This window comes from Leucoraja erinacea, chromosome 13 (assembly GCF_028641065.1).
Source record: "Leucoraja erinacea ecotype New England chromosome 13, Leri_hhj_1, whole genome shotgun sequence".
In the NCBI taxonomy this organism is placed as follows: Eukaryota; Metazoa; Chordata; class Chondrichthyes; order Rajiformes; family Rajidae; genus Leucoraja; species Leucoraja erinaceus.
The window spans coordinates 4,228,260-4,252,928 of record NC_073389.1 but is presented as its reverse complement, the minus strand read 5'-3'; the positions used below and the strand labels follow the sequence as shown (position 1 = coordinate 4,252,928).

At 36.7% G+C, this 24,669-nt stretch overlaps 1 protein-coding gene across 3 annotated transcripts in view; it reads left to right on the top strand.

Annotated features, from left to right (window-relative positions):
• pou2f1b (POU class 2 homeobox 1b) overlaps window positions 1–23,261 on the top strand; it is a 121,907-nt gene extending 98,646 nt beyond the window's left edge. For all 3 annotated transcript variants that reach the window (XM_055644315.1, XM_055644314.1, XM_055644313.1), the window contains 2 exons: window positions 4,051–4,139; window positions 7,173–23,261. In XM_055644315.1, the coding sequence (XP_055500290.1) occupies window positions 4,051–4,139; window positions 7,173–7,471 (388 nt within the window). In that variant the 3' untranslated portion in view covers window positions 7,472–23,261. The remainder of the gene's footprint in view (window positions 1–4,050; window positions 4,140–7,172) is intronic.
• The last annotated feature ends 1,408 nt before the right edge of the window (window positions 23,262–24,669 follow it).

The window sequence follows — 24,669 nt, the reverse complement described above, 5'->3', positions numbered from 1 at the left end:
ACCAGCTGAGTTCCTCCAGCACTTTGTGTAAAGAACAGTGTTGAAACCTGTCCCCCTTGGTTTGAACCACATGTGACTACCCACTGATATGATTTAGTTTCTTTATTCTTTAATGGCCGAGGGAACAATTGTCCATAGAGATTAATTTGGAAGATGTTCAGGGATTTGCTGTCTATGACTTTTAAGTCTCTTTTACCACAAGACTATTTCTACGCTAGCAGCCCACATCCTTAATTATTAATTTCCAGCTGTGTGAGCCTTTGATCCCATTTTGGCGTGAACTTTTATCTTTTTTAATGATCAGTAAACTGTTAACTGCTTTGATAGGAATCCACTGCAAATACAGTGCATTCAGAAAGTATTCAGACCCCTTCACGTTTTTCACATTTTGTTATGTTACAGCCTTATTCCAATATGGATTAAATTCTTTTTTTTAAATCATCGATCTACACACAATACCCCATAATAAAAAAGCAAAAACAGGTGTTTTGAAATTTTTGCAAAGTAATTAAAAATAAATAACTGAAATATCACATTTACATAAGTATTCAGACCCTTTACTCAGTGCTTTGAGGCACCTTTGGCAGCGATTACAGCCTCAAGTCTTCTTGGGTATGAAGCTACAAGCTGGACACACCTGTATTTGGGTAATTTCTCCCATTCTTCTCTGCAGATCCTCTCAAGCTGTGTCAGGTTAGATGGGGAGCGTCGATGCACAGCTATTTTCAGGTCCCTCCAGAGATGTTTGATCGGGTTCAAGTCCGGGCTCTGGCTGGGCCACTCAAAACTCCAAGCGGGCTGTCATGTGCCTTTTACTGAGGAGTGGCTTCCGTCTGGCCACTCTATCATAAAGGCCTGATTGGTGGAGTGCAGCAGATATGGTTGTCCTTCTGGAAGCTTCTCCCATCTCCACAGAGGAACTCTGGAGCTCTGTCAGAGTGACCATCGGGTTCTTGGTCACGTCCCTGACCAAGGTCTTTCTCCCCCGATTGCTCAGTTTGGCCGGGCGGCCAGAAGAGTCCTGGTGGTTCCAAAGTTCTTTCGTTTAAGAATGACGGAGGCCACTGTGCTCTTCGGGACCTGCAATGCTGCAGAAATTGTTTTATGCCCTCTCCCAGATCTGTGTTTCGACGCAATCCTGTCTGAGGTCTACGAACAATTCCTTCGACTTCATGGCTTGGTTTTTGCTCTGACATGACCTGTCAACTGTGGGACCTTATATAGACAGGTGTGTGCCTTTCCAAATCGTGTCCAATCAATTTAATTTACCACTGGTTGACTCCAATCCAAGTTGTAGAAACATCTCAAGGATAATCAATGGAAACAGGATGAACCTAAGCTAAATTTTGAGTGTCATAGCAAAGGGTCTGAATATGTAAATGTGATATTTCAGTTATTTATTACTTTGTAAAAATTCTAAACCTGTTTTTGCTTCTTAATTCATTCTGGGGTATTGTGTGTGGATTGATGATTAAAAAAAATGAATTTAATCCATAGAATCATAGAAAATAGGTGCAAAAGGAGGCCATTCGGCCCTTCGAGTCAGCACTGTCATTCATTGTGATCGTCCCCAATCAATAACCCGTGCCTGCCTTCTCCCCATATCCCTTGATTCCACTAGCCCCTAGAGCTCTATCTAACTCTCTTAAATCCATCCAGTGATTTGGCCTCCACTGTCCTCTATGGCAGGGAATTCCACAAATTCACAACTCTGTGGGTGAAATTTTTTTTTCTCACCTCAGTCTTAAATGGCCTCCCTTTTATTCTAAGACTGTGGCCCCTCGTTCTGGACTCGCCAAGCATTGGGAACATTTTTCCTGCATCTAGCTTGTCCGGTCCTTTTATAATTTAAAAAATAAGGCTGTAACGTAACAAAATGTGGAAAAAGTGCAGGCGTCTGAATACTTTCTGAATGCACTGTATCTACCAATTAGTACTATCTTAAACTGAGGATAATATAGTTGTGTATTTGTATAGTTCTGTACCCAGCTGAGTATGCTGCTTATGTCAATGCTTATAGGGTTTTTTGTTTTATTTTTAAATTTCTTCAGGAGGATGAATGTTGTATTTACCAGGTAATATTTTTTTTCAATTTTTACAAGAATTTGAAACAATCTTTTTCTCGTTTAATTTTGGTTGCATTTATTTATTTATCTTTGTACGATGTGGAGAGATGAGATAATTTAGTGGGACTGTCAAGCCATTAAGCAATTTACAAAGTGGAGTCTTAACATCCCCAAAGATTTTTTTTGTTTCAAAATATAAATTTGGATGAATTTACATAAATTTCAGATTTTCGATTCGCCAGTTAAAGTTAGTTGACCAACCTTGAGTTATCCCTTGTTTTTCGCATTTTTAAAAATCTGTCATCTCTCCAAAAATGTTCATCCTATTAGACCCTCCACATAATTAGAGTGTAAAGTGCCAGAATTCTTCCTTGCCATTTTGGGGCAGAAATGCTAACATCGTCCACAATTCATAAAACTCATTCATCTGATGACTTATCACAACCTCCTTTGCAAAAGGAAATTGATTTTAAGTCATTCATTCCAAAGCATACACGGGATTTGTGTACTGAGATCATGAAAGGCCCGGTGCACATGCTTTAGCACTGAAATACCAGCAAGATCTCTGGTACAGTATTTTGTATTAAAAATGTTTTTCCATTGAAGAGGCCCCCTCCAATATTTTACTCACAGTATGATTATTTAGCAGGAAGCCTTCCACTAAATGCTTCAGTCTGATAACTGTTGCTCGTAACTATAATGAGTTGACTACAGTTATAGTCAGCTGCTGCTTATTTTGTAAAAGCAGCGGAGGAGAGCATTCTTGATGAGTTAAGAGGATTTTGAAGAGAGGCGATCGATACTTTGGAAATATTTTATTTTTCATGTCTATGGAAAAACAAAATTGACCTGGTTCGGTTTCATTAGTGAATGATGTCACTGGGATAGAGGTCCCCTGCAATAGGAGGTTTGCCAGCATCTTCGCATTTTATAGCATAAGAAATCAATATATTAATTTCCACGCTGTATCTCTAAACTAAACATGAATCGATCTTAGATGAATTTGATGTAAAAATAATAGAATGTACTTAAATTACTGTAGCTAGATATATATAAAAAATGTATTTAAAATAAGGCTAATACATCAGTAAAAAACATTTGGTGATCGAAAGCTTCCTTTTTTTTAACACATTTAAAACTTGAGTGTTATACGCATATTGCTTTACTATGAATAGTCCAATTGATAGCTCTGCCTGGTTTAAATTCATTCTCCATCCAAGTTACAAACATTAAATGTACCTTATTTTGCGATCAGCCAGGTCAATTTTTATTTTGCATAGACATAAAATTGAAATGAGACTGATATATCCACTTCATCAAATGTTCTCGTCAGCTGCATTTCCAAAATAAGATGTGGAAACATTTCCATCATTAATTTCAGCATGGGTTAGGTACAGTTGAGAATTGCATTGGGTGAGGATTCCTCAATCAAAGAGAGCAAAACAAATGAGAAGCTATTTTCCCATCTTGTATTATTAACATTTTAAGAAATGCAGAAATATCTGGTTAATAGGCACAATTATATCTTGTAGATTTCTGAGCAAGATATTCTCCTCTGATTTCCGTAACCTTGAAGCTGTTGGCACATGCCTAGTTAGGATAATTACGACTTCTGTGAATATGCCCTGTAATTTATGGCAGGAAGCCAAGAATAGTGCTCATGAGCTGCACAGTCACGCATTCAAATTGTTTAATAATGTTATGGACTCTTGCAAACTAATCCTTATGCTTATCCTGAACCTAATGAATAATATATTTTTCTCAATATAAAATTGGTTGTTCATTTGTGATAAGAGGTAGTCATAATACTATTGGAAGTATTCAACAGGAAAGTTGTCATATCCTAAACCATTAAAATGTTTAGTTGACTTTCATGCACGTGTTTCAACACAATAAACAGTTTCTCCTGTACCACAGTATATGTTTTGTCATTGCATAGTACAAGGAGTATGAGTTTTTTTCAACATTGATTTTGTCTTTACAGAGGTGCCTTACTAAGTCTGAATCCAGGGAGTCTTGGTGGTGCTCTTGGTCCAGCATTAATGAGTAATAGCACATTGGCAACTATTCAAGGTCAGTGACAGCAGTCATTTATACTCCATTATGAACTTCTGAAAACCAGAATGCCTTTTTATACAATCTTCCTACCATAAATACTTGTTCATTTACAAGGAGCGGCTCGTTGGGCCAGGGGTATGATTGTTGTGAGACATCGCGGATTTAAATCCTGGATGACCCGTTTAACGGGAGTCATAGAGTAATATAGCGTGGAAACAGGTCCTTCGGCCCAACTTGCCCACACCAGCTACACTAGGCCTACCTGCCTACGTTTGGTTCACATCCCTCTAAACCACTCCTCTCCATGTACCTGTCTGCCTGTTTCTTAAATGTTGGGTTAGTCCCTGCCTCACCTACCTCCTCTGCCAGCTTATTCCATAAACCCACCACCTTTTGTGCAAAAAGGTTACCCCTCAGATTCCTATTCCTATTTTGAGGGTGGTCCAAGGTCGGCAGGCCAAAGGGCCTGCTTCCATTGCTGTATCTCTAAACTTCATTATCTCTAAAGAATGAAAAGTACTTGGGGTATAAGTGCTTCAGAAATACCTTTACTTCAAAAAAACAACTGTACTTGTGCTGACACAAGGAAAAGCAGATGCTGGAATCTTGGGTGGAACACAAAGTGCTGAAGTAACTGAACTGGTCAGGCAGCATCTTGGGAGGTCATGGCTAGGGAACATTTCTGGTCAGGACCTTTCTTCAAACTTCAGTGCTCATGTTGTGTCTTTGTGCACTCTAAAATTGAAAAGATATGTAATTTTGGGGATATGAGGCTTATAGTGTTGTTGCTCCTGTAAAATATTTATAAAATTGAAGTACTTTGCATTTGAGAAAGTCTTGGACAATAAAATGCAAGTAAAAAAATGTGAGCGCTAAGCATCTCGCCCGTCCTCAAAATGGAAATGTCCACTATATGTGGAACAAGCAAGATTTTTATTTTCTTTGATATTAAACTTAAACTATATATTTGACTACTAGAAATACTAGATGACCCTTTGCAAATGGTGCCAATGCATGGTGGTGCCTGCTTGTGCAAATATGCAAAATAATTTCACCCTGCAGTTACACACGTGACAAATAAAGCTCTAGCACCACCATTAACCAAACAAAAATGTTGCTTGGTGTTATAAAAGGAAAACTTAGTGCCAGCGTAATGAATCCAAAAAAATAGTAATGAGCTAAAGACCAGCTGGTGTGAGAATCATGCATAATTACTTAAGTTCTGAAGCGAAACTTTCCCCTTCGATTACATTTCACCTTGTCAAATACCAATGGTGGGCAACATTAAATAACAATTATTTAAATGACAATTATTTTAAACATAGTCCCACCTCCCCCTTATGGAATTCAGCATGTCCCTTAATTCTCAAGAGGCCATGACTTCAGAATTAAGGGACAGAAGTTTAGGGGTAATATGAGGGGGAACTTCTTTACTCAGAGAGTGGTAGCGGTGTGGAATGAGCTTCCAGTGGAAGTGGTGGAGGCAGGTTCATTGGTATCATTTAAAAATAAATTGGATAGGCATATGGATGAGAAGGGAATGGAGGGTTATGGTATGAGTGCAGGCAGGTGGGACTAAAGGGGAAAAAACATTTGTTCGGCACGGACTTGTAGGGCCGAGATGGCCTGTTTCCGTGCTGTAATTGTTATATGGTTATATGTCCTGATTTTGGCAGTTCCTCACCGAGGCAAAACTATGTCAAAACAAAGATAAATTATTAATAAAAGCATTTGGGCTAGTTAATAGACCGAACGTAGAGTAGGGTGAAGCGGGTCATATTTGGGATGGGATGCAGTGGAGGTATTTTTTTTTTAGTTTAGTTTTAAGATACAGGGCAGAAACAGTCCCTTCGGCCCACCAAGTCCACACTGACCAGCGATCCCCACACATTAACACTATCTTACACCCACGAGGGACAATTTACACATACACCAAGCCAATTAACCTACAAACCTGTACGTTTTTGGAGTGTGGGAATGAAAACGAAGATCTCGGAGAAAACCCATGCGGTCACAGGGAGAAAGTACAAACTGCGTACAGAGAGCACCTGTAGTCAGGACTGAACCGGGTCTCTGGCGCTGTAAGGCAGCAACTCTATCGCTCCGCCACCGTGGAAGTGTGAAATCTTTGTCAAAAGTGAATGATAAAGCTGATGATACCCATCTGGAAATGTAGAAACAAAGAATTGCAAAGATAGACACAAACTGCTGGAGTAACTCAACATTCAGGCAGCATCTCTGGAGAAGAAGGATGGGTGACTTTCTGGTTGGATCTCTTCTTTAGACTGAATGTGCGGTAGGGAGAGGGAGGAGGGGAGGGGAGAAAGAGGTGCAGGACCAAATAGGGCAATGTCCTGCATAAGGTTTACATTTGCCCCCCCTGATTGGTCCCGACCTTTCCTCGCCTCCAGCTCTTCGCCTTCTTCCCAACTTTCAGTCTGAAGAAGGGTCCTGACCCGAAATGTCACCTATCCTTTTTCTCCAGTGATGCTGCCTGATTGCTGAGTTACTCCAGCACTTTGTGTCTACCTTTGATACAAATCATGGGCACAGAGTGGATGTGAGAGAGATGTAAATGGTGTGCCAGATGGTAGAAAAATAAAGGCTGGTTATTTTATGAGTGGTGAGTGATTGAAAGGTATTGGTGTCGAGAGACCTGCATGTCTTTGTACATGAATGAGTTAAAGTTGGAGTTCAGGTACTTTTAATAAGACAAAATGTATCCTAGACTTTATTATTGGAGGTTTTGCATGCAAAGGTGAAGGTGTCTTACTGCATTAGATGGGCCCTGATAAGGCCGTGATTACTGTGCATTGGTCTCTCTATACAAGGCAGATATACTTGTGAAAGAAGCACAATGCACCATTAACATTCTCATTAGCTTATGCATTCCATCAATTTATCTTTATTTTAGCATTCAGATATTTTGATTTTTGTTAAGAGGTATATTTATAAGCACTGTGAATACCATTTTATTTAATTGTTGCTCTGTAAATGTGCACAAATAGTTTTGATTTAAATCTTGTCTTGTTTCTCCTTTTGTTCTAGCGCTTGCATCTAGTGGGACACTTCCTATAACATCCCTCGATGCCAGTGGGAATCTCTTGTTTGCAAATGCAGCGAGTGCAGGGGGCGCTCACAACATCATTACGGGCCCTCTTATTTTGAACCCACAGAACCTCTCCTTACTCACCAGCAACCCAGCCGTAAGCCTGATATCTGCTGCCGGGACAACTGGACATGCACCCAGTCTTCAGATGGCCTCAATGACAGCAGATTCCAGCCAGAACTCTTCGTTCACTGTGACCTCGGCAGGCGGGGCCACCAACACCACCAAGGCTCAATGAAACGTAATCCCCAGACTGGATTATTTCATCCAGTGATGGGACGTGTAGTCGGCTGCTTCCTGCAAAAGCAAAACTGATGTTTGCCTCATTTTTTTAACTTGCTTGTTTTTCAGGATTGTGTCACCAATGACAAAAAAAAAAGACTTTTACCAAAAAGGATACACGTGAATATTTATCGTTTCAGACGGTCGTAACAATATAGGAGTCATTAACAATGCATAGGCAAGGGTCCTGTCTCCTCTTGGTATCTATTTTATTAGTTCTTTTTAATTGTGTGTTTATTTTAATTAGGTCTGTTGTACAGGCCTCTTTGTTTCATAAAGGTGTTTATATCATGTATAAATAGCATGGGTTTCTTTACGTGGTACAGTTTAGGCAGGCCTGTTCTTGGGATGCTTGTGCATCTTTTTTTCCTTGTGTATACCGTTAAAAGAATTACGTTACGTTTTTTTTTATTTGGTTCAGCTAATGTCTCTTGAAATGGTTTCCTTTCTTAAAAAAAAAAGTTGTTCCTTGTCGGGTACACTGTAGATTTATGCACCGTTTGTATAAAGTGGTTTACTGTTGGTTATTTTTGTAGGAAAGATTCAAAGATAGATGCATTGAGACAAAAGTTCATGAACTGGCAGTTTTAAAAACATTGATTGTTTTTAAAATTCCTTGAGTTTGTCTGCCCTACCTAACTCTAATGACTGGGCATGTTAGCTCATGTCATATCGTCGGAGATATTGATCCATTTGGCTGAATTGTGAAAGTCAGTGGATGAGAAGTATCTTGTAATGCTTCTGTCTTTGCTCAGATACTAAAGCTAGTTGGAACCATCATGGGATATGGTAGAGATGAGCAAACTACAATCCAAACCAGGCCAGCCATGAAAAGGATCTCCAACGGGGAAAGTTCATGACCTAGTTTCTAAAAATGGTTTTATTTATGGAAACTAGATAATATCTCCCCTGTAGAGCTTGATAACATATCTCGTGTTGCCTCAGTTTGGAGTTTGTTTCACAGTAATAGGGAATAGGTTTGCTACGAGACCAGAGGCTTACAGTATGCACAGTATGGCTTGAACCATTGCTGTAAGCGTATTGAAACCAAAAATTAAAGGACTGGAGTAAAATGTTGCCGTTCACATGGAGCAAAAATGGTGCCTCTGATTTCCTGCAGCTCTTGTTAGGAAGAGAGTGAATAACTAAGTACTGCAGCCTCTCTCTTTTGGCTAATGAACAATAATTTACTCGTTACATAGCCCACTGGAAATAACTGTAGGGGAATAAGTTTCTTCGTTCAAGAAGCATTTTTTCCCCCTGAATAACACATGACTGATTCTTACATCGGTATTAGTTTTGAATCAAGTGAGTGTTCACGTAGATTCCCGCTGCACTGTTGATATGTTGTTTGCCCAAACCGCTGCACTAACTCGGTGTAAATTTACTTAAACCAGCTGGGTACTTCAACTAATTTTGGCATTTGCATGGTTAGCACTGTTCTTTATACTGGTAACAATAACTGAATGCAGCTAAATGAGTTTCTTCATTATTTTCAAAGAACGAGAGGCACCATTTCTGTTTCCTGGCAGTAACTACATTTATCTCCTTTTCAAGACATAAAGATTGCAGTGTCGGTGGTAGTATGTTACCAAACTGCAAAAATGAATATAGCTGCCTACCAAATATGGACAGCTATTGAAGCTTGAACCAAAGTCAATTTTACCTAGCTGCTGTACCAATGACATTGTTTGCATGAGTGCAGTTAATAGGCATCAGTAATTTAATTGCCACTATTTAACAGGTAGTTACTATCTTCTTTTTACTGACATTTTTCAGGTAAAGGGATCTTTAAACACAGACTTTATGTTGCAGAGTTGTAACCATTTTGTCAAGAGTTTGGAGCAACCAGTTTTCATTGGGCAAATCAAATTTACTGGATGGTTAAACAGAGACTAGTGTTGTATGATGGAAGTTGCGTTTCAGGACGTGCAATTTCTAAGAGCGTTAAAATGTGCAGAATAGATCTTGTGATAAATGATACTGGTGTCCTCAAGATTGTACTACTGCAATACTTGTATCCTCATTGACCTGCTATCCTGACTGGAGTTGTAAATCCAATATCGTTGCTGTCCTTAAAGTAGGTTATAGGCTTTGGACCAGTGGGAATTGTTTGGAGCACATACCTAAATCTGACCTAATAATCCTTTCCTCCTTCTATGGCACAGATGCCATTTCTTCCAATCTCTTTGTGGTTTGCATGCCCACGATATGCAATTCATCCAATATCTCCAATACATACAAACAAATGCAAAAACGTACATCCTGTCTTGTGCCTGGAAAGAGTGAATGGTACATCAAAAATACAAACTATGCAATGAACGTTTTTTTTTTCAAAGACCGGTCACACTTTTCATACTTAAAAATGAAATAGTGCTTAATGCCAAATAGTCCTATTCCATAATAACATGCCGTGCAGTGGGAAAATAAAATTCCCATCAAATCTGATGCTGTGTGTTCAGTTACAAGTGAGGTGTGATGACCTGTACTCCATATCATGAGGCAGCATAGCTCAAGCCTTGATTGCACATTGGCCATGTTTAACTTAAATGGTGCATATAGAAAATAAGTTTGCTGGGCTAGTTTTAACTGCCAGTTTGTATTGGTATTATTCAAGCTATTTTTGCTATATTTTTGGCAGAGGTATGTTGTTTTAAGTAGACTTTGATTAAAAGGACTGATGGTTTTTGCAGCTTCTGAGTAACTTTTATTGCACCATTAATAGTTGTAATTTTAATTGGAAGCTAAGTAAATCAGTAGGGTACATAACAATTAATTAATTGATCCAGTAAATAGAAGTGTATAACTTTTAGTTTGACAGATAAAGAATTTAAAATGTCCCTCATTAAGGTACGATAATGCTGATATCGTTTAAATAAATTTACTCCAAGAAAAATAGCAAATATTTTTTTTAAATTGTTGATGGAAAAAATTAGACATATCTAATATTTCAGTTCTAAGTGCAGAATGAGTAAGAAGGAACTGCAGATGCTGGTTTAAACTGAAGATAGACAAAAAAAGCTGGAGTAACTCAGTGGGACAGGCAGCATCTCTGGACAGAAGGAATGGGTGACGTTTTGGGTTGAGACCCTTCTTCAGACTAGGTGCAGAATGAAACGTGTGCCGGAAGTTGACAGAGTTAGTGATGCATGGATTGAGAAATTCTCCTATCGCTGCTTCTGTTGAACCTCAGTTTGCATTTAAGGTTTGAATCCAGCTGGGTTAGAAGTTTCAAACTTTTTCTTGCCTCTGGATAAGACAATCAAAAAATGGTTGGAGAAAAAACTCTTAATTTTGTTGTTCTCCTCAAAGGGTTTTCATTTTACTTCATATTATCAGCATATCATTGATTGGTTTCTTGCCAAGAAAATCCTGATGAATTTGGGGAATGCAGTTTGAAGATAAAGCAATCATAGAATCATCAAATTGAAATCGGGCCTTTGGCCCAAATTACCCACACTGATGAAATGTCCCATCTGCACGTGCCCATGTTTGGCCCTTATCCCTCTAAAGCTTTCCTATCCTAACTATCCAAATGTCTTTTAAATGTGGTTGTAGTACCTGCCTCCACCACAGCTTGTTCCATGGACCCACCACCCTCCGTGAAAACAGTTGCCCTCGCATTCCTATTAAACCTTTCCCCGCTCAAACATTAAAACTTTGTCCTCTGGTTCTTGAACTCCATAATCTGGGTAAAAGACTCTGTGCATACACCCCATGTATTCCCCTCATGATCTTATATACCCGTTTAAGATTACTTCTCAGCCTCCTGTGCCCCAAGGAATAAAGTCTTAGCCTGCCCAACCTCTCCGTGTAGCTCAGGCGCTCAAGTGCTGGCAAGATCCTCGTAAATCTTCTCTGCTCACTTCAGTCTGATCACCCAAAACGTCACCTATTCATGTTCTCCAAAGATGCTACCTGACCCACTGTTACTCCGGCACGTTGGGTCCTTCTCTACACTCGTTCTATCTTAACAACATCCTTCCTATAGCAAGTCGACCAAAACTGAACACAATACTCCAAATGCAGCCTCACATAACGTCCCAGCTTCTATTCTCAATCCCCTGATTGATGAAGGCCAATGTACCGAAAGCCGCCTTGACCACCCTATTTACGTGTGACTCCACTTTCAGGTATGATTTTGGTTCCTGCGTAAATTGAGGAACATCTGCATCATCTGCACCAACATTGCAGCCTCTGATGCTTTATGTGCATTAAATGGACATCTGTCGGATGTGTTAACAAATTTCTCAAATTGAAAGTACATGAAAAATAAAAGTTACCAGCTAAAATAAGTAATTTATTTGGAAACCAATTAATTCAAAAGTAGGCTATATTCTAGACAATACACTAATTAATTTTATCCAGTTGGATAGAATTTTATTTCTTTCACTTTGATAAATATTTAAAAGTAAGTTGCTAACTACGATAAGATGAGGATGATAAATTATAAAATATTTGGAAATGCTGCATTCTGTAATTTGCTATAGGATTTTCTTTCAAATAAAAAGATCTACATTTTTTATGTTAAATAATTAATTTTTCAAATCCAAGTAAAATTCCTTAACCAGGTGGAAGAATAATGTTATAGCCAATGTACTTCAGAAGGATTAACACATTAATTTGTTATCTTTTTTTGTAATCGAATAAAGATAATAATAATAATAATAATAATAATAAAGATAAAAATAAACAAATAAATCACCCTTCTTGGGCAGTTGAGCTAACACTTGATTGCTGTACCTGCAAAATTTTCATTGAAGATGCACGACCTTACTTTTAATGACAGAAGTTGACATCAATATGTATAGGTGTTCAGCAAATTTAAATTTCATGTTTTTGATGTTCCTTATTCACTTTCTTATGGAACTGGCATTGCTGTGAAGGATAGTATTTATTGGCCAACTGTTTGTTTCTTTGCAAGTAGGTCATAGGCAATCAGCAGCTGAGTGTCTTGGCAAGCCGTTTCAGAGGGAATTTCTGAGTGAGCTCTGTGAGGCTGTGTAGTTGCATATAGTCCAGGCCAGCATATAGTCCATGGCAGAGTTCCTTCCCTGATGGAGGTTAGTGACCAGATAACAATCTGATGATGTTCATCGTTACTAAGACTAATAGCTGTTTTTTTTTCCCCAAATTCCAAATTATCAATCTGAATTAAGTTCAGATTTTGACATTGGTCTACAATTATTTAACTTCAAACGTAATTTTAATGTGTATATGTACACTTCGAGAAGCCAAATAATTTTGATGTACATTGAACACATGCCTCATTTTAAACATTAGATTGAGTCATAGACATGGTGATTTGGTTTGTTCTATTTCATGAGCATGATCACATTTTTGGTGGCTTGATCAATTAATATCTAATAACTCTGTGAAAGGCCTCCAAAATTAGATTTTCGGTTAATCTATTGTGATTTATTGCAATTGAACTGTCTTTGGAATGAAGTTGGCATTATTTGTTGCCTCAGAAACTGTATACCTTTAGTTTGACATCACGTTGTCTAACTTTCATATACTCTTATCTGGGGCTACAACCAATGTGTGTCAAAAATCAACGTTTATGTTTTAGAACAAAACAACAGCACAAATAATCACGACAGCAACCAAATCATAGTTCATGCAATAGTTGTTTAAGCTGTTCACTGTATCCTGGTTTTAGAAACTGACCACATTGAAGTGAGGGCTCTAATCGTACAGGCCTCATGTGTTCATAAGCACTGTTTAGTTGAGATCAAGGCCATTCACTCCTAACAGTAACAATGGCAACATCATTGCTACAGATTGATATTTTTCATCTGTAGAGGTGTACAATCTCTGTATCTTTTCTTTTCCCCTTCCTTAACCAAAACATCTGATTTAAATTGACTGCAAACTGACCTGATTTGTGGCACTAATTCACTTCATTTATATCGCACCACTCCACGTTCTGCAGATGCACACTGTTTTATTGTTAAATATACATGACCCATATTACTTTATTTACATTGTCTCACAAGCACAAAATATGGAATACTTTATTGAATTTGTGGAACCTATGGGGACACACAGCCTCCATGGTCTTTGATGGGCCTTTCTACTTGGTTCCACTCACCTACTATCCAAAGCCCTTAAATGTTTGATGGATAACAAATTCCCTTGTAAAGATTATTCTAATGATTTTTTTTAAAAGCAATTATTCCCCTCTCCCTATTTTGCTAATGACCAAATCTGTATCCGTTCTAGATGTTTTAAAATGCTGCTGAAATAGTGAGGTTTTTGATTGTTGTTGGGAGGTGTATCATGGTACAATACAGTGACCACTACATTTGGGAGCTCCACCTGATCGGAAAGAAGGAAACTGATATTCCACTGGTCTATTCTAATTGTCGCTGTGTAGTCTGAGGAGCTGCCATGGCATACAGTTGCAGTTGTCTTGTGTGAAAGTTGCCAGGCACTGAATGGTTCTTGTGTACATGATAGAGCTCCAAAATTAAAGTCAAGTATTGTACATGCTGTCTTTTAAGTGACATAACTTGGGGGATAGGAGAAATTCCATGAGAATTCATTACTAATATTACCCACTATATAATGACCTTTTAAAAATCCAGTAAAAAGATGGCTTTAAGATATTTGTGCAAACATTATCGTCGGGAAATAAGACATACTTTGCACCATATAAGTAGAATGTGAGCAACACTGCCCATCATTGCAATCCTTCTATGAAAAAATAAATACCTCAGCATCGCTTAGCAATTACAGGCTTGCTTTGCAAACACAAAAAACTATTCCTGAGGGATATGATTGTAGATTTAGAGACTAGTATTAGTTTTTGGATGATGTTCTGTGCTTTAGAAATATTTATGGATTTGGTTTTGTTCTTTAAAAGTTAACCTTGATAATTAACAAAAGAAATCAGTTTGTGATTCTGATTGCCAAAGCAAACGCCGCCTTTTGCTACTCAATTAAATTGTGGCCTAAGTTTTAGCATGCCTCATCTCATGGTTTTTAAACTAGTTGAAATTTGTATTGTACGTGTTTAAGCAGCATCAAAGTGCTCATTTTCCACTGGCCTTTGGTCAGAGAGGTATTAGATTAACAATGTCAGGGGATGGGAAAGGGTTCCGCTATGTGAAAGGCGTTTTCTAAACAAAAAGGAAAAAAAAGAATGTTTTATCTGTGTTGTATATTGGAGATAGTGTTTGTCATTTGAATAGTTGAGCAAGTTTTTAACTTTTTATTATTGTTGATGATAGCAATGCTAAACAATTCAATCTAGACCAAAAAATATATCCTGCTCCTTGCACCCGCTTGACTGATCAAAGAGTAGTTGTATAGATGTGTGGCTATGGTTGGCTCCTGGCATCTGATTTGTGCTTTAGAGAACACTTTGACTATCCTTGCTCTCATGCCTGCAGACAGTTGAGGGTGAGAATTTGCATACATTTCCTTATTTCACTCATGGGTCAGGCTGACCTGTGTCAACATAGGTGTCTGAAATCTGTTTGATTCAGAAGTTGATTTCTAACATCTGAGGCATGATTTAACTGTTCTGAGAAAACTAATATTAAGGGTGTGCAATATTTTTCATAGGTGAGATTAGTTGGAAAAATTCCATACATTTGACTGGTTTCTGAAGAGGCATTTTATCCTAACTTGTACAAATATGTTGGTCGATAATTACAAATATAATGCATCTTAGCTTTACAATCTGAAAATCATATTCACAATTCTCAATTGTTCTGCTGTTGGCAGGCTCATCTCAAATGTTTTGCGGTACATCACAAATAGGTGTGAAAATGTCACATCACATTTTGATGTTATTGTTTTGAATCTGGCCAGTCGTCTTTTGCTCCCTGTAAGAGTCCACATTTTCAATATTATCATTTGCATCTTGACAGCATGGAATCACTGAATTTTGAATGCATTATATTGCACACCCTTAAATATTCACCTGCAATGCTACCTTCTGAAAGATTGTCTAACATGGGGTATATTCCTCAGCATGTTTCATATCATTATTTAGAATTATTGCTAAACGAGACAGTACTTCTCAGAGGTGGTTGCAGTGTTGTCAAGCAAGAACCTTGGAGCCTGTATAACAAATACTATTTTAGTGTCAGCACATGCAGCAATAGTCAGTTATTGATACATGTGTATGAACATTGATCAGTGTTGACATTCACTCGGCATTTTGCTTTAGGAATTGAATATAGTACCCATTGGTACTATATATATGGGCATTACCACACAGTAAAACTGCAGTATCAAAATAGATAGTTTTTTCCATCAAACACGTTCTTCTTAAGCAGTTATCTTTGCCATGTTTCAAGTGTCATCATGTTTAAATAACAGATAGCAAATCACTTAGTCATTGTATTCTGCAGAATTGAGATGAACAAAAAAAGTTGGAGCTCAGCTAGCCTGTCCAAGAGTATTTACTTTTTAATCTATTAACTTAAAATAATCCTTCAAAATGGCAAAAATACTACTGTATTTTCAATGAATCTTCCATATCTCTCAGTGAGAGGGAGCAATACGCAGACTTTGTGCTGGATTGGTCTTTGCTCCCTTCTGTGTAGCTGAGAAACATTTTCATTCCGGTGATCTGATGTTCACATTAGAGTGCTAGGACATGATTTTTTTAGAAGAAATATATATCAAAAGATGCAACTTGGGAGTACGATATTCATGAACTACAGCATCCAGACAATTTTGCAAACACTTCTTTTTCTGGATTCCGGCTTTCAAATCAAAAAATTCCAAAACCTCTTGCTCATCCCACATAAGCTTTAAAATATATTAGCCATTTCTACATTATCTGTGTGAAATGCCCAATGAAAACATTGATGCTGACTCAGATTTAAGGAGGCTATTTAGCTTTAGGATGCTTTCTTTGACATGCCCTCTGAGGAAAGAAATGTCCGATTTACAGCTTGAAATGCTACAATGGTTCTGTTATCACTTAGTCTTTCCTTTTGTTGAGTTTCTTCCTCTTTTTCATGTGCTAGGGCTTGAAACAAACATCACTGTTTGTCTCTAATTTAAACATTCCCTTCGCTTAGAATGGAACCACAATTTATAATTGATCAAACTCTTCAATGTAATTAATAACATTTAGGCGAATATTTTATTTGGGCAAGTGATGATTCTTTGATGATTGCTATCAGGAGTGGTGCCTTTAAACTCCGTTCCTTTTCTTCCCCCTCCTGTTTTCCACCAAGAAAATCTCAAAGAAAGCAGAATAAATTTGTACGCTCTTAATTGATAACTCCATTAATAGTGCTAAGGTCTGTGCTACGAGTCAATGAGTAGGGTAGGAAAACCAGTCTAGTTGTTCAGTTATTAAATATTAAAAATTTAAGATGAATTAAAGTAGCAATAAAGCAAATTAAGAATTCTGATTCTGAAGGTTCATGAGAATGTTACCTGAAGATATGAAGGTAGTAGAATTGATTCTCATTTCAGTGATTGGTTATGTAAAGAGCTCCACAGTCTTGGAAAATGATGTAAAGAACAGTCTTGATATGTCCATTTCAGTTATATCAGAGCACTTGGAACAAAAGTATGGATTAGGTTGTATAGCACATTAGTAAATGAAGGAATTCTGAGGAAGAAAATGAAATGATGTCAGATGTATTTCCCTGATGTATTAGAATACCAGACAGATGTGCACAGCTAACTTCCAGTGACCTTTGCTTAAAGTCAACTCACAATGCATAAAAGCTTAATTTTTACCATAGGACAATCAAGCTAACTTTTCTGTAAATCTAGGACTCTTGAGCTGTAACAGAAGTTATCAGTCATTGTTTTATTGTTGTGTTAACATTGCACCAGAGCAATTGTTAAAGAACTGTTGAGATGAATTATCTGAGGAAAAAAAATGTGATGCTGAGTAACAAGATGTAGTGGCATTCCACCATATTTTGATGTGTAATGGAATGCATTTTTTAAATATTGCTGTACAGTCCAGTCAGCAGTTATTAATATTATAATCTCAGTTCCCATATTAGTCTATGGACTTGGAAAAGCTATAAATTCCTGAATCACACATGGGATTGTTACAACTTTAGTAGTGGACTTTGAAATTGCTTTATTTTTCAGTAGGGTGAAAAAAACCTTATTTACGTGTTTGCTGCAGGAATTAGCAAGAGGAAATGTACACCAAATCCAGTGATGTGTTACTGGAGTTTAAATATAGGTCCCCAAAATGTAAATTATTTCATTTTCTTCCTCAGTTGCTTAAATGCTAGTGTCACCGTTTATCCTAGGTACAGGAGCAGTTGTATACCTCATTTCTAACTCGTGACTGAGTAACTCACTTTAATATCCCCACCACTCCTAATCTCCTCTCCCCTAGTCCCTCAGAGTGGCTGAACCTGCCACTGATGATACTTCTAAAAACATTTTCTGTACATGTATCAATCAGCACTAGCATGACAAGTGAGCAACAACAGTCACAATTGACAGGGTAAGTAAAATTGATCATTTTGCTGTCCCTTAGCTTTGTAGCCTGGCCATTGATGTCTTTGCCCCTTTCTCCACTGAAATTTTAACTAAAACTGCTGAACCTTCTCTCATCTGTGCTGTAAACTATCGCCTTCACAGCCAATGCACTGTGTTCGGAGTTGTTTCCATGACAGCTTGGGCAAGTCATTGGCTTGCTTGCCACTCTCAACCAGCTAAACTGGTGAGATGTTAAGGTGGATCATCACTTGAAACAATGGATCCCATTAAATGTTAACCCAATATTTAGCAAGTTGAACCCACCTCTGGGGTTCGGGACACAATTTGATCTGAAGAAGTGAAAATGGTGGTTTGATTTAGCTTGCTGAAATTTTCTGTTAAGCATAAATTGTTTAACTTTGACTCTTTGATCATTGATAACAAAGCTTCTATTATACATCTCCAAAGCCCCACATAAATACAAATATATAGTTTGCACTTGATTACCATGTGTAGATCCAGACTTGGTGCATTTGTGTTTACTGGAAGCTACAATATGTTTTCTTTGATTATTCGATACCGTTGTCATTTAGTGACGATTCATTTAGTGACGATTCTTCTCCTCAGCTTTGTCCCTCCAGCGTTAGCCAAGTGCAAGTAGGCAATTGCATAGGAGAGTGCAAGTGGGCAAATACTGGTTGTATATCAAAAGGCTGTTCAGTTTTGACAATCTTCTATCAGATCAGGTAAGGGTACTGTTGCCCATCGTTGAAAAAAAAAACTACCCTGATGAATAGTGATCACTCTGAATGTAAATGACGGTGATGGTCTTTCCTGCCATGCTTAGTGCTTTTGTTACATGACAGCAACCTTACATTGTGCTGATAAAACCAAAGACTTTATTAATGATTGTATGAACTAAATTTTTTAATGTCTTCAGTCCTATACTAATCTTATTTCTAAAGTGTGAATTGCTTACAGTAACTAAAGAATTGCATAAATTAAAGAAATCAGCTTCATTCTTTCTACCAAAGCAGTAGAGGACTGCTGAAAGTGGAGCGCCATGTGCTATTTGATTGGTGAAAAGACTGGAGACTCCTGTGGTAGGATTAGCTCTTCTGAGGGGCATTTATCCCTGTGGGCTGGGTAATTTGGATTTATACACATTGAGGTGCTCTTCAGAACTGACTGTAACTAGCTGGATGCTGCCAATTGATTTTGTGAAAGAAAAATAAAGACTGAAAAAGATGTAGCTTGTGTATAAAGGTTTCATCTCCTTTTCATTAATACCACTGTGCAACTATGCATTGTATTCCTCAACCTTGTGCTAGATAGACACTCTACTTTTTTTTGTGTAGAGAAGGAATTTTTTTATGTTATGGAGATTTTTTTGAGGGGGTTGAAGGATCATGCAAGCTCTATCCCAAAGCAAAATACAAATATTAACATGCGCCTAATGCAGATACCAAAGATTTGTTTCTTCTTTGCAACCTTAGAATTGTGTATTAAATGCAATTACCCAGCAGGTCTAACCTCAGTCATTCCAAAGCTTAGATGTATATTTTGGTATATTTCTGGGATAAAATTGTTTTTTTTTTTGGTTGTCAAATCCTTGTTTGTTTCCGTGTATTGCTCTATAAGTCATGGCATGAGATGATAAATTGTCTTTCTTGGTAGTTTAAGATATAGTATTTTTGTATGTTTTGGGTGTGTTTTTGTGTGTGAGAACATAACTGTTTTTCACTGCCTAGTTGTTCATAGTTTTAAAACTGTACATATTATCCAATTTTGGACGTCCGCAGGCTTATATTCTTTAGATGTGTTATTTATTGGAAGGTTTTTAAAGAAGATTTTCAATAGGCGGTATTCCTTTCTATATTAAAAAAAATGTATAACTACGTAATATCTTTGAAAGTTAAATCGGTTTAAACAAAATACAGCTTGTTCACAAAATAATTTGGTGTTTTTATATGTAAAAAAGACGTGGGTTTCCCAAAATTTCCAATTGGAATAATATAAGATATGGTTATATGTGCCTACTGTTGACGTGTATTGAAAATAAAATCCTAGTAAATAGCAGAATGAATCTTGTTCGTTCCAGCCTCTTGGTACTAGCTTTGCTCCTTTCCTTCCCACCCTTTGGACTCCACGGGCAGTGAGTCTCCTTCAGAGAAGTTACACTGTTAGTTGTCATGTATATTGTTCAGTAGACGCCTACTAGATAGAGTCCAACTTAATTTATGATTCAGTCATTTGACTGATCACTTTGTTGATGTATACATTCCAGAGGAATGCACCTGATGATTCTATCCAGTCGCATATGATATTGTTTAATAGCGAATTGTGCGAATTAATACTGGCCAAAAAAGATATGTAGATATAATTTTTGGTGGTCTTTTACATTGATTCTATGTACAAATTCTGTTAATGATCAAAAGGAATACTGTTATGTGTTAGTAAATTTCATGATTTGATCATTATGTCTGAGCGAAGATGTGTAACAACTCGGCAAGTGTGATCACATGGTTCTCAGCGGCTTTGAACGATTCGCACATGTGCATGTTGTATTTCCTGTACAATAAGATGGCAGCACAGGTAACCTGCGGACGTCCCTGCATCCAGTGCACCTTAATGCAGTACTGCAGTTGAGTGTGTCCACATATACACAGAAAGTCTCTATGTATAAACATCTAATAAGATGATTAAAACTGTCAAACCTTTTACCAGTGCAAATGTTGCAAACAAAAGTAGCACATGTTAGTGACACCATCTGAGTGTTGAGAATTTGTTGACTTTAAGTTTATTGCATCCAATACTTCAAACTGCCCATGTTTGTTTGTTTTAAAAGGGTGTGTTTGGGGCAAAATTCAGTTCACCTAATGAATGAACTAAACATGCAACAATGCAAGTCTATAACTATAAAGTCAATTAACATGTTTGAATGGTCCTTGAAAGAGATTTGGGATGTATTGCAAAATGCATAAACATTTGGGGTTAAAAATGTATTCGTCAGACTATTTCTCACTTTTATCAAAATAGCCTTTTTTCCAGAAATGTTAATAAGGTTTAGGAAAAAAATGTGAAAACATTACTAATTATGAGATTGTGGAATATTGCAAAAATCAGTGTTTCACGAAGGACAATTACATTTTTGCATTCTGGTTTCCCCAGAAATATCAATTGTATAGTTGAACAATACATGTTACAAATCTCTTATAATTACGTAACATTTGCAGTTGCTACAGTCTGTATATTTCTGAATAAGCCCATCGTACCACTTGGTAATACGTACACCATCTGTGATGTTCTTCTGGATGCATGGCTTAAAACTTGTACAAATAGCCCAAATCAATACCTTTGATTGGAAATGTTTAATCTTGATGAATTGCAATTGATACTTGCAACTATTATTACATCTAATTAAAGTGCCAGCATAGATTCCAAAGAAATCCATCCATTTTTTAAGAATCCTTCAATGTTGGCACAGGATCACCCAGGAAAACTGGCCAAATTCAATAAATTCCAGGTATTTGCAGTCTGCTTAATTTAGGCATTTATAACCTTTTTACTCTTGAAGATAAATTGGTAAATCCTTTAACTAATTAAGAAACATTATGAGAACTGAATGACAAGGCATTCATGGAAATTAACTTACGAGGCAAATGTTTTTTAAATCTCTTATTACTTCCCATTACCAAACCTACTTGTATCGGTTTTATATAACAACGTAATAGCCCCTAATTCTGAGTCTGGTTGCCTTTTCAAAATAAATTATGATATACAAACTAAATGCTTAAAATTTTAAATTTGAGTCGGAACAGTCATATTGATAGATTTCATACATTTTTCCAGTCTTATCATATTTTGGGGAAAATTTTAATTCAACCAGTATTAATGCTCTGTTTGAGAAATATTCTGATAGTTTAGAAATCTTTTTACTTTCAGATGGTTTTTATTCTTTTGGCAGGTAATAAATATCCATCCCAAACTGTCCTTCAATTGAGTTTTTTTTAACATCTCAGAGGGCAGTTAACGTTGATTTCACCATAAATTGACTGAATTTTTAATAATAGATGAATACTATTATCTTAAAATGTTTGTGCTCTAAATGATTGGATTTGTTACCTCCCATTCCTTTATTATCAAGCCAACCACAGAGCTAAAATGTATCTCCAATCATTTTAATCATTCACTCTTTTTGTTAAAATACTCTTGGAAGAAAAACATTTTTCACAGAATGATAACACAGAAATACAGGTCGCCAGAAACACTGGGACCACTAATTAATAATTTGCAGAACTGACACAATACTAGAAATTAGCAGTAAAATGGAGAAACAAGAAACTGCAGACGCTGATTTACTAAAGCAAACTTTTGTAAACTGGTCCGACAAAGGGTCCCAATCTGAAACGTCACCCATCTACATGGATACTCGAGCACTTTGTGTATTATTTTCAATAGCAAGTAACAGGTTTAGTTTTTTATAATGTATTGGGAAGTTACTGCAGGGTGATTAAAACATTATTATTTCTAAATCTATTGTAATGTGAAAGCATAGCCTTCCCATTGATTTGTCCGATGGTGTCAATCAGCAAGCATCAGTAATAGTTGACAGGTAGCAGCCTTTTAATTAAATATTAATCTTCGCCATCGTATATGCAAACCCAGCAGTAATGCCTAATCTAAAGCTATTAGCTATTTTGACAATAACCACATTAAAATGATTGAGGAAAAAGTTTGGTGTAAGCAGTTTTTTAAGTAAAGAAAAAGAGTGTGGATATGAAAGGAAAATCTTGCAGCCATTTTGCCCCAGTTATCTTAATGAGTTGTGTTCATCAACGTTCTGACAAATGCCTTCTTTAATTAAAAACGAATCTTCACTGAGATCCAGAACTGTAACATCACAAGATGGTTTATCTTGTATTACTAACGCATCACTTTTGGTTTAACTTGCATTCGTTGTGCAACATTTGCTGGTATTTATTTCATGAATAGCATGACATTTTTGAAGAGTAGCAATGAGGAAATTTAAAATCACGAGGTTAAAAATATGAATGCGACATTTTGTTGTGTATAAAGTAATTCCAACATGACCTAGTGTGAATGCACATTTCATTATATTGTACATTGACACGTTGCAACAGTGAGGCATTATTGTTAAGCATCGGTTTGCATATTGCTGTGTACTGGTATAACCATATTAACTTACAATGTACAGTATCATTTCTGGCTCAAGATGAACTTGAGAAAAAAGTTGAACCTTTGGGAAATTGTAAGGACTAAACTGTCAGGATATTAAATTTTACACTTTGACAAATGTAGTTATTTGATGTCATTTGGTGTTTTCTTCTTTCTGGTCCTAAATATTCTGTTTAGTGTGGGCACTTTTCCTCAACAAAACGCATGAATATGTGGCTACCCATCGTCCGATCTCAGTTATCTTAAAAAATTGTATATTGCGTCCTGCAACTCACTTGCATAACATTAACTGGAACCACTGAATTGAATCTCAATGATTGGGGGGACTTTAATCTACTACTGATGATTTTGGAAAATTATTTTGCAAAAAAAAAAAAAAATTAAGACTTTTGGAAAAATTATTTATTCTTTTGGGATTCTACACTGAATAATTACTGATGTAACATCAGTGCTTCGAGATCAGCATTAACACTGAAGCAGTTAGTGACTTTGTTTTCACTGACCGTTACATTTTTGTTGTCATATATCGCTAATTAAATATCTATTTGTGGAATTTAGTTTAAAAATCAATATCTTGTTGAATGGGAATAATTATATAGCTAATGTTTATGGTAAATAGTATTGAAGTTGGAAAAATAATTTAGTTGGAAATTAAAGATGGTGAAATGCCGTTATATTTGAAAAGACAAAATGTGGGTTTCATATCTACTGTGGTTATCTTTCCCAAGCTAGAAATTAATTAGGTTTTATGGATATTTGACTTTTTTTAAGTTTATGAATTTCTGATTCTCATCTTTTTTTTGTATTTGAACAAATATGTGTAGATAGTGAAACTGCTTCTATCACATCAAACGCCTCAATCCCCTTCACTTAGGAAACTGGTTCATACACATGTAGATAAATCATCTGTCTGTATATAGGTGGGACTGGGACTGTCTATTTGTATCGGGAACGCTAACAAAGGAACCAGAAAACAAACCATTCTAAACTAACAGGTGGCAACTCTAAGCACAACTTTTCAAATCCTTTCCAGTCAAGACGTGATAACAGAACTTCTTAAATTTAAACTTTTAATGAAGATTTGGTTTGGGTGATTGCACATATAGGTGATGCTGCCTGGTTTTTGAGCCAGTGGCTGCTGGTCTGATCTGCTGTACATTGGATATTGAGCTTTAAGGTGTTAATTTATTCCTACCCCTTTAATTTAAAAATATATATGCAAACTAAATCCTATTTTTCTAATTTATTATGAAACCAGATACACAGTGATAAGTATTCTTGATAATTGAGTTGCTCAGTTATATTAGAAATATAACTTTAACAATATTGCTTCTGTCTGCATTAAGGCACTTAGGTTTTTTTAATTTCCTTTTCCAAAATCATTTCTTTGTATAGTACTCATTGCAGATAAAGCTGTTCTCAACAACTGCCACAAAATACTTCCATTGCAACTTGATTTTTTTTTTGTATTGTAATGTGGTCATTTTATCTAATCATTTTGTATTCATTTTTGTAATGGCGTCTTGGTTC